This window comes from Colobus angolensis, unplaced genomic scaffold (assembly GCF_000951035.1).
Source record: "Colobus angolensis palliatus isolate OR3802 unplaced genomic scaffold, Cang.pa_1.0 Scaffold185, whole genome shotgun sequence".
Taxonomy (NCBI): Eukaryota; Metazoa; Chordata; class Mammalia; order Primates; family Cercopithecidae; genus Colobus; species Colobus angolensis.
Genome location: NW_012114988.1, coordinates 595435 through 607836, shown reverse-complemented (window position 1 = coordinate 607836; position 12402 = coordinate 595435). Strand labels below are relative to the sequence as shown.

Below are 12402 nucleotides of genomic sequence, written 5' to 3'. Positions count from 1 at the left end.
TAGAACTCCTGGGCTCAAGTGATCCACCTGCCTCAGCCTCCCAAAGTGCTGGGATTACAGGCATGAACTACCATGCCTGACCAATAATAATTTTTAAATTTTAGAATAATTTCCAATGTATTGAAAAGCTGCAAAGGTTGTACAGAGCTGTACACACCACATCCAATTTTCCCTATTGCCAACATGTTACATGACCATGGAATGTTTGTCGAAACTAAGAAAGCAACATCAGTACATTATTAGCATCTAAACTCCAGGCTTTATTCAGATTTCACCAGTATTTCTGCAATGTCCTTTTCAAGATGCAATCCAGGATACCTCCATTGTAGCAAGTTTTCATGTCTCTTTAGTTCCCTCTGGCCTGGGACAGTTTTTGTCTCCCCTTGTTTTTCATGATCTTGAGAGTTTGGGGATTGTACATGGATTTTACGGAATGTTCCTCGGTTTGGATTTGTCCAACGTTTTTCTCATATTTAAACTGGGGTTAGGAGTTTTGGAGTTGGAGACCACAGACATGAAGTACCTTCTTGTCCCATGGTATCAGAGGTGCCTGCTATCACGCGTGTCCAGTTACTTCTTTAAAAAAATTGTGGGACCAGGCGCAGCAGCTTACACCTATAATTCCAGCACTTTGGGAAGTCAAGGCAGGCATATTTCCTGAGATCAGGAGTTGGAGACCAGCCTGGCCAACATGGTGAAACCCCATCTCTACTAAACATACAAAGATTAGCTGGGCGTGGTGGTGCATGCCTGTAATCCCCGCTACTCGGGAAGCTGAGTCAGGAGAATTGCTTGAACCCGGGAGGCGGAGGTTGCAGGTTGGAGTGAGCTGAGATCATGCCATTGCACTCCAGCCTGAGTGACAAGAGCGAAACTCCGTCTCAAAGAAAACAAACAAACAAAAACTGTGGGCCAGGCACGGTGGTTCACACCTATAATCTCAGCACTTTGAGAGGCCAAGATGGGAGGATCACTTGAAGCCAAGAGTTCGAGACCCACCTGGGCAACATAGTGAGACCCTCCATTTCTATAAAAGGTTTTTTAAAAAATTAACCTGGTGAGGTGGCATGAGCCTGTAGTCCCAGCTAATCAGGAGATTGAGGGGGGAGGGTTGCTGAGGCCAGGAGGTCGAGGCTGCAATGAGCCATGATTGTGTCACTGTACTCCAGCCTGGGCAACAGAGTGAGACCCTGAAGAAAGCAAGACGTTGTAGTAAGATATAAATTACCCAGTTACTTTTTAAGTCACATAACACAGGCAACAACATTTAGCTAAAATTTAATTTTAAAAATTTTTCTTTGTTATTTGCACAGTGTATTAGTTTTTTATGGATACTAAATAAATTATCAGAATTTAGCAGCTTAAAGCAACACAAATTTTTTCTCTGTAGGTCAGAAGTTCAACGTGGGTCTCACTGGGTTAAAATCAAGGTGTTGGCATGAAGGTTTCTTCATGGAGTTTCCAGGGAAGGATCACTTTCCTTGCCTTTCCCAGCTTCTAGAGGCTACCGGCATACCCTGGCTCAGGACCCCGTCCTCCCCCTCCAAAGCCAGCAAGGGAGGGTTGAATCTTCACTTCATATCTCTCTGGCCTTCTTCTGTTATCACATCTCTCTAAGCCAGCCAGAAGAGGTTCTCCAATTTTTTTTTTTTTGAGATGGAGTCTCGTTCCTGTCACACAGGCTGGAGTGCAGTGGTGCAGTCTCAGCTCATTGCAACCTCCATCTCCCAGGTTCAAGTGATTCTCCTTCCTCAGCTTCCCGAGTAGCTGGGATTACAGGTGTGCTCCACCACGCCCAGCTAATTTTTGTATTTGTAGTAGAGATGGGGTTTTGCCATGTTAGCCAGGCTCGTCTCAAACTCCTGTCTTCAGGTGATCTGCCCGCCTCGGCCTCCCAAAGTGCTAGGATTACAGGTGTGAGCCACTGCGCCTGCTGAGGTTCTCCAATTTTAAGGACTCATGTGATTAGATTGAGCTCACCCACGTACTCCAGAATAATCTCCTTTTCTCAAAATTCATACTCTTGATCACATCGGCAAAGTCCCTTTCGCCCAGTAAGGTGATATATTCACAAGCTTTGGGGATGAGGGTGTGGACATGTTTGGTGGCTAACTTGGCTACCAGGCATAGGTACCTCTTATTTCTGGAAGTGATACTGTTTCTATTTAGTATAGCAATACCAAAGTTCTTTTCAAAGTGCATTTCTTTCATCTGGGCCAGTAGCAGAAATATTATACAATAGGCTAGGTGCGGAGGCTCATGCCTGTAATCCCAGCTACTAGGGAGGTTGAGGCAGGAGAATGACTTGAACCTGGGAGGTGGAAGTTTCGGTAAACTGAGTTCGTGCTATTGCACTCCAGTCCAGGCAAGAAGAGCGAAACTCCGTCTCAAAATACATACATACATACATACATAAAATAAAGTGCAATTCTTTTTCTTTCTTTTTTTTTCTTTTTTTTTGAGACGGAGTCTCGCTCTGTCGCCCAGGCTGGAGTGCAGTGGTGCAAACTCGGCTCACTGCAAGCTCCACTTCCCAGGTTCACGCCATTCTCCTGCCTCAGCCTCCGGAGTAGCTGGGACAACAGGTGCCTGCCACCTCACCCGGCTAATTTTTTGTAGTGGAGACGGGGTTTCACCGTGTTAGCAAGGATGATCTTGATCTCCTGACCTTGTGATCCACCCACCTTGGCCTCCCAAAGTGCTGGGATTACAGGCATGAGCCACCACGCCCAGCCAAGTGCACTTCTTTTTCAGTAAAAACAGTTGGCTGACTTCAAGGACATGTGAAGTAAGTAGTATTACATATAGTTCCTAGACAGGGAATAAAAACAAACTGGTGGAACCATTGGATAATGACTGAGATTTGGGAAATTGAGGCTGGATGAGAAGGTTCCAGAGGCCTAACCTAAATCAGGAAGCAGCTTCAGTTGGAAGAAATCGTGTCTGTTTGGTCTGTTTGGTAGGAGGCCTGCCTCCCATTGACCCAACAATAATCCTGTTGACATAACCCTGTTGATCAAAGAGATCCTCTGACTGCTCTGGGCCGGTTCCTTTGGCTCCTGGTGGAACGTACTCAGAGAATCCGGATCCGGTCAGTATAAAAGGCCTGGTCCCGCAGTGGGGGAGCCACATCCTGGAAGAGTGGCCGAGGACAGCTCCCCTCCTGCCAGAGCTTAGCAGGCGCCGAAGTAGCCACATGGCCCCCTCAGAAGACCGCAGGGACTGGAGAGCCAACCTCAAAGACACCATCCGTGAGACGGACCTGGAGACCAGCTCTGGTAAGAGGTGGCAAAGGGACCCCAGCCCCACAGAAACACCAGCTGGGGGCCGGGTATTGTGCCTCACGCCTGTAATCCCAGCACTTGGGAGGCTGAAGTGGGCGGATCATGAGGTCAGGAGTTCAAGACCAGCTTGGCCAACATGGTGAAACCCCGTCTCTACTAAAAATACAAAAAATGTATGGTGTGGTGGGGGGCTCCTGTAATCCCAGCTACTCGGGAGGCTGAGGCAGGAGAATCGCTTGAACTCAGGAGGTGGAGGTTGCAGTGAGCTGAGACTGTGCCACTGCACTCCAGCCTGAGCAACAATGTGAGACTCCATCTCAAAAAAAAAAAGAAAGACCAACTGGGAGTGGGGGTCTGATGGCAAACATGCTACCTCCCTCGGGTTGTTGGGATTCTCAAGCCAAGGGCGGGCTTGTTTTATTTCCTGTGCTAGCCAACCTACTAGAACATAAGCTTCCTTCTGAGCCCACGTCGTGGTTCACAGCACGTAGCTAAAAGAATGGATGTGTATTTGGGTAACTCAAAAAGTTCCCTTTTTAAGAGCACAGGCTTTAGATTCAGATACACTTGCTCAGACACCTGCTTCATTGATAAATCTATTGGCTGGTTTGTCCATCCCTTTTCCCTGTGCTGGGATCTGAGCTGGGGGATTGCCAGGGCAGATGCCACCAGGTACCGATGGGATTCTCTGAGGCTTGGACAAGATTATGTGGGGAGGGGGAGAGTAGCAAGATGCTCCCTAAGACCTACCAACACTTGTGCAGGCTAAGCCTCAGTTTTCTCACCTGGAAAGATGGCCAGGGCTTTCCTCTCTTGGGTTGAGGACTGTGCTTTTCTTTTCATAATGTGGTCCGTGGACCAGCAGAATCCGCATCCTCTGGGGGCTTGTTAGAAATGCGAGTCTCAGGCCCCACCCCAGGCCCACTGCACTAGACTCTGCATTTTAACAAGCTCCCCAGGCAACTCATGGGAACAGCAAAGTTGAAAGGCACTGACATGGTGGACTCTGTGCTCCTGGAAGGCAGATGGATGGATGGTAAGCAGAGACTTGAACTCAGGTCTCTCTGATGCTGAAATCCATACACTTAAACCCTGACTGTCCTCCTCTGTTGGTGTATCAACCAACTCAGTTAAACCCATCGAATGAATAAACAAATGGGCCCAGCGCGGTGGCTCAAGACTGTAATCCCAGCACTTTGGGAGGCCGAGATGGGCGGATGGCAAGGTCAGGAGATCGAGACCATCCTGGTTAACACGGTGAAACCCCATCTCTACTAAAAAATACAAAAAAACTAGCCAGGCGAGGTGGCGGGCACCTGTAGTCCCAGCTACTTGGTAGGTTGAGGCAGGAGAATGGCATAAACCCGGGAGGCGGAGCTTGCAGTGAGCTGAGATCCGGCCACTGCACCCCAGCCTGGGCGACAGAGCCAGACTCCGTCTCAAACAAAAAAAAGAAAAAAAAAGAATAAACAAATGAATTCAGGAAACCATGTCCTGGTGGGGTGCGACGGCTCACGCCTGTAATCCCAGCGCTGACTGGGCTGAGGCAGGAGGATTTCTTGAGTCCAGGAGTTTGAGACCAGCCTGGGCAACATAGGAAACCTCATCTCTACGAAAAATTTTAAAATTCACCAGGTGTGGTGGCATGAGCCTGTAGTCCCAGCTACTTAGGGGGCTGAGATGGGAGGATGGGTTGAGCCCCCTGAGGCTGAGGCTGCAGTGAGCCACGATCGTGCCACTGCACTCCAGCCTGGGCGACAGAACGAGACCCTGTCTCGGGGGGAAAACGTCCCTTGCTTGTGCTCACTTTCAGTCTCTTCCTCCCTTCTAGGTGGGAAGCTGGCTGGGCATCAGAAGACCGTCCCCACGGCTCATCTGACTTTTGTTATTGACTGCACCCAGGGGAAGCAGCTCTCCCTGGCAGCAACCGCATCACCACCCCAAGCCCCCAGTCCCCGTCAAGGGCTTGTCACCCCACCAATGAAGACCTACATTGTGTTCTGTGGGGAAAACTGGCCCCATCTGACTCGGGTGACCCCCATGGGTGGGGGATGCCTTGCCCAGGCCAGGGCCACCCTGCCGCTCTGCAAAGGGGCTGCGGCCTCAGCTTCCTTCCCGGTCAGCCCGCTCTGCCCCCAGGAGGTTCCTGAGGCTAAGGAGAAACCCGTGAAGGCTGTGCCTGTGAGGTCTTCGACTTGGGGAACAGTCAAGGATTCGCTGAAAGCCCTCTCCTCTTGTGTCTGTGGGCAGGCAGATTAGCTGGAAAGGCCAGGCTCTGATGCCCAGAGGCTGCAATTCCCAGGGCCTGGCCCTGCTTCCCCAGATAAGCAGGAGTCTTTTGTGCTTGAGCCAAGGAAAGATAATTAGATCCGCTAAGTGACATCTGAAACATCCATCGAGTGGCAGAGGCAGGATAAGGCACCCGCCTTATTCATTCATTCAGACAGCAAGTATTACTGGTACATCTTCTACATGCCAGGCCCTGCAAAGTCCTGGGGAGATACTATGGTTTTCTTGGAGCTGGTATTTTTGGAGTAGAGGGAACTCAAATAAAGTAACCCAATAAATAAAGTAACCCAATAAATAAAGATGATTTTGAACAGTGGCGAATGCTCTGCAGGAACTGAAACAGGATGCTAGATGGAGAGTGATTGGGGTGAAGACCTTCCCTGATGCAGTGCTTGGGAAGGGCCTCTCTGCGCAGGGAAAAAAGTGCGATCTAAAAGATGAGAAGGGGCCAGCCCTGAAAAAATCCACCCTCCCCAGGGTCACCTGCTGTCATCTTACCCCAGGGCAGGCCAGAGAGGAGGTCAGAGTGCCCCAGCATGATGGGGAGGGGCAGCGGGTTTCTTACTGCCATCTTGGCTCAGAGGCGAACCGTGTAGGTCACTGCAAAGGCATGCCAGTGGGGGCTGGGAGGCTCAGGGAAGTTGGCTCCCAGAAGACTCCGTCCCAGAAGGCAGCCCAGGTGGAATCTGGGGATCTGAGGTGGGAAATAAGGGGACCTGGCCTCTCAAAAGGGAAGGAGGTGCTCAGAAACAAGAGTATCATATTTGAACGAATGAAAATAAGCCATATTATTTATTGAGCATCTACTGCATACCAGGCTCATGCTGCCTTCTAAGGATAAAAAAAAAAAGGTTAGGGGAGGGGGTTCACCCCTCAGGGTAACTGTGTTCCCTGAGTAGGAGGTGGGGTTACTGGTGTGGTGTGAGGGTGTCTGTAAGTCTAAGAGATGCACAGCACTGTAAAAAACCCTAAATCAACCTATTTAAGGAAGTCAGTCTCAAGGCTCCCAGATAAAAATCACTGAGTTTTTATGTATTTATTTATTTTAGAGACAGAGTCTCACTCTATCACCCAGGCTGGAGTGCAATGGAACAATCACAGCTCACTGCAGCATCAAACTCCTGGGCTCAAGTGATCCTCCTGCTTCAGCCTCCCGGGTAGCTGAGACTATAGGCGCACCACTCTGTCCAGCTTGACTTCTTTGAGTTTTAGTAGAGAAGAGGTCTCGCTGTACTGCCCAGGCTGGTCTTGAACTCCTGGCCTCAAGCTATCCTCCCGCTTCAGCTTCCCAAAGTGCTTGGATTACAGGTGTGAGCCACTGTACCTGGTCATTAATTTATTCAATGACTATTTTACTAGGTTCCTACAAATAATAGCCACTAACATTTAACACGTATTGACCATTTACTCTGTGTCACATAAACAACATGGGTACTATATTTGCCACCATTTTATAGGTTAGAGAGCTGAGGCACAGAGAGGTTGAAGAATGGACTCAAAGTTCCATAGACTGGTACCATTGAGATTAGAACTCAGGCAAGCCTGGTGCCCATATTCCTGCTCCTAACTGTGAGGTATATACCCTCTCATCCTGGTAGCGTCTCTTCTAGGCAGAGAGGGCACGCAGAGAATAAGTGTAACCCTGGCCTCAAGGAGCTCACAGCCAGGTGGGGGAAGCCAGAAAGAAGGCAGACAATTGCCATAACTTCTGAGAAGTGCCACAGTAAGGGCAACACAGAATGATGCTGGAGGGCAACCACTCCACTCCGGAGAGAGGAGATCAGGGAGGGCTTCCTGTAGGAAGTGATGCCTAAAATGAGATCTGACCAGTGACTAAGCTATACGAAAGGGTGGGGGTGGGGGAGCAAGTGGGGAGTGCTCTGGGCAGAAGGAGCAGTCATTCAGTCTGGCTAGGGTAATCGTCACTCATTCATTTATTCACCAAGTATTTATTGGGCACCCACTGAATGCCAGGCTTTGGGCTAGACCGTGCGATGGAGCAATGAATAAGACAATGAGGCCCAGCCACGAAAGAGCTTATCCTCTAGTTGGGGAGACAGGCAATGTGCACGCACAAAACAAACAGATCAGAAAAGTGGCAGAAGGCCAGGTGCGGTGGCTCATGCCTGTACTCCCAGCACTTTGGGAGGCCGAGGCGGGGGAGGGGGGGGGAGATCACCTGAGGTCAGGAGTTTGAGATCAGCCTGGCCCACTTGGTGAAAATCCATCTCTACTAAAAATACAAAAATTAGCCAGGTGTGGTGGCGGGCACCTATAATCCCAGCTACTTGGGAAGTTGAGGCAAGAGAATTGCTTGAACCCGGAAGGCAGAGGTTGCAGTGAGCTGAGATCTCGCCACTGCACTCCATCCAGCCTGGGTGACAGCAAGAGCAAGGCTGTCTCAAAAAAAAAAAAAAAAAGAAAAGAAAAAGAAAAAGAAAAAAAAGAAAAAAGAAAAGTGGCAGGAGCTGCATCAGGTGAGGCCTGGCAGGCTGCAACAAGACCTTTAGATCTTAGATCTTATTCCCAGATGGCAGCGCTGGAAATTGTGAGCAGACAGCGTCATGGCCAGACATACCTTTTGAGAAGGATCCCTCCCGGCCTTCTGCCTGCAGGGGAGGAGGCACAGGAGGCTGAGTCTTAATCCTGACAAAAGAGAGCAATGGTTTGGACCAGAGAAGAGGCTACAGTACAATCTGGGTGACATATGCCCATTCCAGTCTCCTGAAGGCCCCAAGGACAAGACTGCAGAGGGAGTTTGAGACCCTCAAGGAGAAAGGCGGCCTGTGGCTGCACAGCCAGCTTTTCACCAGCAGGTGTCGCCCTCTCATCAGACTGGAGGACACTGGGTCCAGGCCTGGACAGGGAGGAAGGTGTGGACCTGCTGGGTCTGTTTTTCAGAAGCCAAACTCATTCTAACCAATACTCCTTTCATCTGGAATAATGAATGTTTATTTTATGCCAGGCACCCAGCAAAGTGACATTTCAGAATTGAACCCTGGGGGTCTTGGTGAGGATTCAGAGGAACCAGGCACTTATACCACTTATCCTCGCTCTGGAAAGGGAGCTGTCGTCATTACTATTGATGTCGTCAGTTACTATAGCTGTCGTCATTACAGGGCAATTGAATATGCACCCCACACCTCATCAGTTCACCTAACCCCAATCGTGAGGTTGGCATGATTTCTCTTGCTATTTTACAGAGGAAACTGCGGCACAGAGAGGTTGAATACTTTGCCCAAGATCGCTAACTGGAAACCAGTAGAGCCTAAATGCAAACCTCAGGCAGCGTGACTGCACACTGCGCTTGCAGTCCCGTACTGTGCTGTGAACACACTGGTCACAGCTGTTCAATAAGTGAGTGAAAAATGACCCAGCGCGGGACCTGGCAGCGTGTGGGGAGTGTCTGGGGACTGAATGGGTGGTGGTGCCCTTGCTGAGACGGAACACACAGGTGGAGAAGCCAGTGGGGACATGGGGAGATGACAGGTTCAGGAGGCAGATGTCGCGTGAGGGACTGTGGGACATGCCGGGGGCGGGGGATGCAGGCAGATGGTGGCCCATTCCCCATTGGAGCTCTGGTCAGAAGCTGAGGCTGGCAGTGGGGCTGCATTGGTATAGAGGTTGGTGATGAAGTTGCTCTGGGAAGGTGAGCTGTAAGACCAGTCATCAGCCCTGTGAGAAACCAACTTACCTGTCCAAACCCAAAGAATGGACTCAGAGGCACGGACAATAGTGGAAGAGAGACTTTTAATGACGGTCTTACAAGATCAGGTGTCTGGTGGGCAGGCACACCCAGCACAGCTACAAGCAATTTATCCCCTAGTGCGCAGGTCCCTCCCCTGGTTCCTCGTAGGCTGAGTACTGTAGGATCACAATCTTCCTGGATGTCGCCTATTGGTTGTTGGGTAAGAGTTTTAGGTGTTTTCTTTACGATTTTCTTGTTGCATTTTGTTGCAGCCCACAATACATTGCAATCATAGTCAGTTTAGGGCTTTCTCAAGTATTTCACTTAATGACCTAGGTAGTCAAACAAGCTGTTAAGAATAGACAAAGTGAGCTATTTTGCAGGCTAGTAAACTTTCATTCTAGACTCAACTTTTTTAGTTTGGGTGAGGGCAACTAAGGGGGCCCTGACAAGCAGGCGCCGGCTACCAAAGCAGGGGCCTGGTATATTCTGTTTGCGGACTCAAACCTATTCAAGCCACTTTGTTTTCGAAATTGACCACTGTATACATTATTTCCTTTAGGCCCAAGGTGACAGAGGTGTGAAAAATTTGAAATAAGCAAAAAAATCACAAAAAATATCCAATACCATCTATGTATTGTCTGATTCTCCAGGGGGTGAGCATTTTTCTTTGCCTTTGAGCTATTTTACAACTCTGTCTATTGTAACTAGCCCATAGAAATGCAACATACTTCTTGTCTGCAGACAAGCAGATTCTGTCCTGTCCTGTTCAAGTCCAGTAGACTCTCCTTCCCCATTGTGGAAGAGGTCAGTGTTACCTCTGTGCATTCATTTCAATATTCCCTGACCTACAGATATCATCTGTTCTTTGTCTTCTTCTTTGAACTGGTTGTAACATCTTACTGGTCCCTTCATTAACCATAAATTAAGTAAAATCATCAGTGAGAATGTAAAATGGTACAACCACTTTGGGAAACAGTCTGGCAGTTCCTCAAACAAACATGGAGCTTTCAGAGGACCCAGCAATTCCGCTCCTGGATATATACTCAAGAGAAGTGAAAACATTCGTCTATGTGAAAATCTGCACAAATGGCCAGGCATGGTGGCCGGTGTAATCCCAGGACTTTGGGAGGCCAAGGTGGGTCAATCACCTGAGGTCAGGAGTTCGAGATCAGCCTTGTCAACATGGTGAAACGCCATTTGTACCAAAAATATAAAATTAGCCACGCGTGGTGGTGCATGCCTGTAATCCCAGCTACTCAGGAGGCTGAGGCAGGAGAATCGCTCGAACCCGGGAGGCAGAGATTGTAGAAAGCTGAGATTGCACCATTGCACTCCAGTCTGCGTGACAAGAGCGAAACTCCATCTCAAAAAGAAAAAAACAAAATCTGCACGAGTGCACAGAGCAACATTAATCACCAAAACCAAAGGGTGGAACCAACCCAAGCATCCATCAGCTGATGAAAAGGTAAGCAAATTGTGGCCTAGCCATACAGCAGAGTATGTTTCAGCCTTAAAAAGAGACAGATTATTGGCCCATGCTACAATATAGGTGAATCTCGAAAACATTATGCTAGGTGAAAGATGTCAAATACAAAAAGTAATTTTTTTTTTTTTTGAGACAGGTTCTCACTCTTATCGCCCAGGTTGGAGTATAGTGGTGTGTCCGGAATTCGTGGGTTCTTGGTCTTGCTGACTTCAAGAATGAAGCTGTGGACCCTCACGGTGTTACAGTTCTTAAAGATGGTGTGTCCAGAGTTTGTTCCTTCAGATGTTCACGTATGTCCGCAGTTTCTTCCTTCTGGTGGGTTCAAGGGCTCTCGCTGATTTCAGGAGTGAAGCTGCAGACCTTCGCTGTGAGTGTTACAGCCTTTAAAGGCAGCATGGACCCAAACAGTGAGTAACAACAAGACTTACTATAAAGAATGAAAGATCAAAGCTACCACACTGGGGCAGGAGACCTAATCAGGTCGCCACTGCTGGGTCCCGCAGCCTGCATTTATTCCCTTATCTGACCCCACCCACATCCTGCTGATTGGTCCATTTTACAGAGAGCTGATTGGTCAATTTTACAGAGAGCTGATTGGTCAATTTTACAGAGAGCTGATTGGTGCTTTTACAATCCCTGAGCTAGACACAGAGTGCTGATTGGTGCATTTACAATCCTGTAGCTAGACACAGACTGCTAGACAGAAAAGTTCTCCAAGTCCCCACTAGATTAGCTAGATACAGAGCACTGATTGGTGCATTTACAAACCTTGAGCTACACACAGAGTACTGATTGGTGTATTTACAATCCCTTAGCTAGACATAAAGGTTCTCCCAGTCCCCACTAGACTCAGGAGCCTAGCTGGCATCACCCAGTGGATCCGCACCGGAACTGAAGGCGGAGCTGCCTGCCAGGCGCGCGCCGTGGGACCGCACTTCTCAGCCCTTGGGCGGTCGATGGGACCGGGTGCTGCAGCACAGGGGGCGGCGCTCGTCGGGGAGGCTCGGTCCGCACAGGCGCGGGTACCGGGAGGCTTTGTATTTATCGAGTACTAGCTCAGGCAATCCACCCTCCTCAGCACCCTCCTCCCAAAGTGCTGGGAATGCAGGAGTGAGCCACTGCAACCGGCCATTTTTTATTTTATTTTATTTGAGTCGGGGTCTCACTGTGTCACCCAAGATGGAGTGCAGTGGTGTGATCACAGCTCGCGGAAGCCTCCATCTCCTGGGCTCCAGCGATCCTCCCATTTCAGCCTCCCGAGTAGCTGGGGCCACAGGTGCATGTCACCATACCAGCTAATTTTCATGTTTTGTGTAGACACGGGCTCTTGTCATGTTGCCCAGGCTGGTCTCTAAACCTTGGGCTCAAGCAATCCTCTCACCTCAGCTTCCTGAGCATGTGCTACTTCCATCTGAGTTTGAAGACAACTCAAACTCAGTTAGGAAGGGGCTTTGAACATCTGCCTGGGCTCTTTGTGCTCTGGCTTTCGAGGGCTTCCTGGAGGAGGAGGCCTTTGGCCTGGGCTAGGCCTTCAGAGTGAGGAAACCTTCTAGGTCCTCTCTGCCTGTCCCAGTCTCTGGTATTACCTGTCCTGGACTTTCTCACAGGTCTCCAGCCCCGGAGAGCTGCGTCTTTTCAATTTCCCCTACCTC

General features: G+C 49.3%; 1 protein-coding gene across 2 annotated transcripts; it reads left to right on the top strand.

Moving 5' to 3' along the window:
• Window positions 1-3134: 3134 nt before the first annotated feature.
• LOC105510226 (chromosome unknown open reading frame, human C1orf64) lies at window positions 3135-5887 on the top strand. 2 transcript variants are annotated; one of them, XM_011939894.1, is made up of 3 exons: window positions 3153-3278; window positions 5116-5543; window positions 5590-5887. In XM_011939894.1, the coding sequence occupies exons 1-2, from the start codon at window positions 3197-3199 to the stop codon at window positions 5541-5543; spliced, it is 510 nt and encodes a 169-aa protein (XP_011795284.1). In that variant the 5' UTR covers window positions 3153-3196; the 3' UTR covers window positions 5590-5887. The 2 variants fall into 2 exon arrangements, with proteins under 2 accessions (XP_011795283.1, XP_011795284.1); XM_011939893.1 differs by having other exon boundaries at window positions 3135-3278; window positions 5116-5887.
• The last annotated feature ends 6515 nt before the right edge of the window (window positions 5888-12402 follow it).

Coding starts and splice junctions, on each gene's coding strand:
- LOC105510226 (XM_011939893.1), top strand. CDS start 3,197: ATGGCCCCCTCAGAAGACCGCAGGGACTGGAGAGCCAACCTCAAAGAC. Junction 3,279..5,115: donor GGACCTGGAGACCAGCTCTG/GTAAGAGGTGGC, acceptor CCTCCCTTCTAG/GTGGGAAGCTGGCTGGGCAT.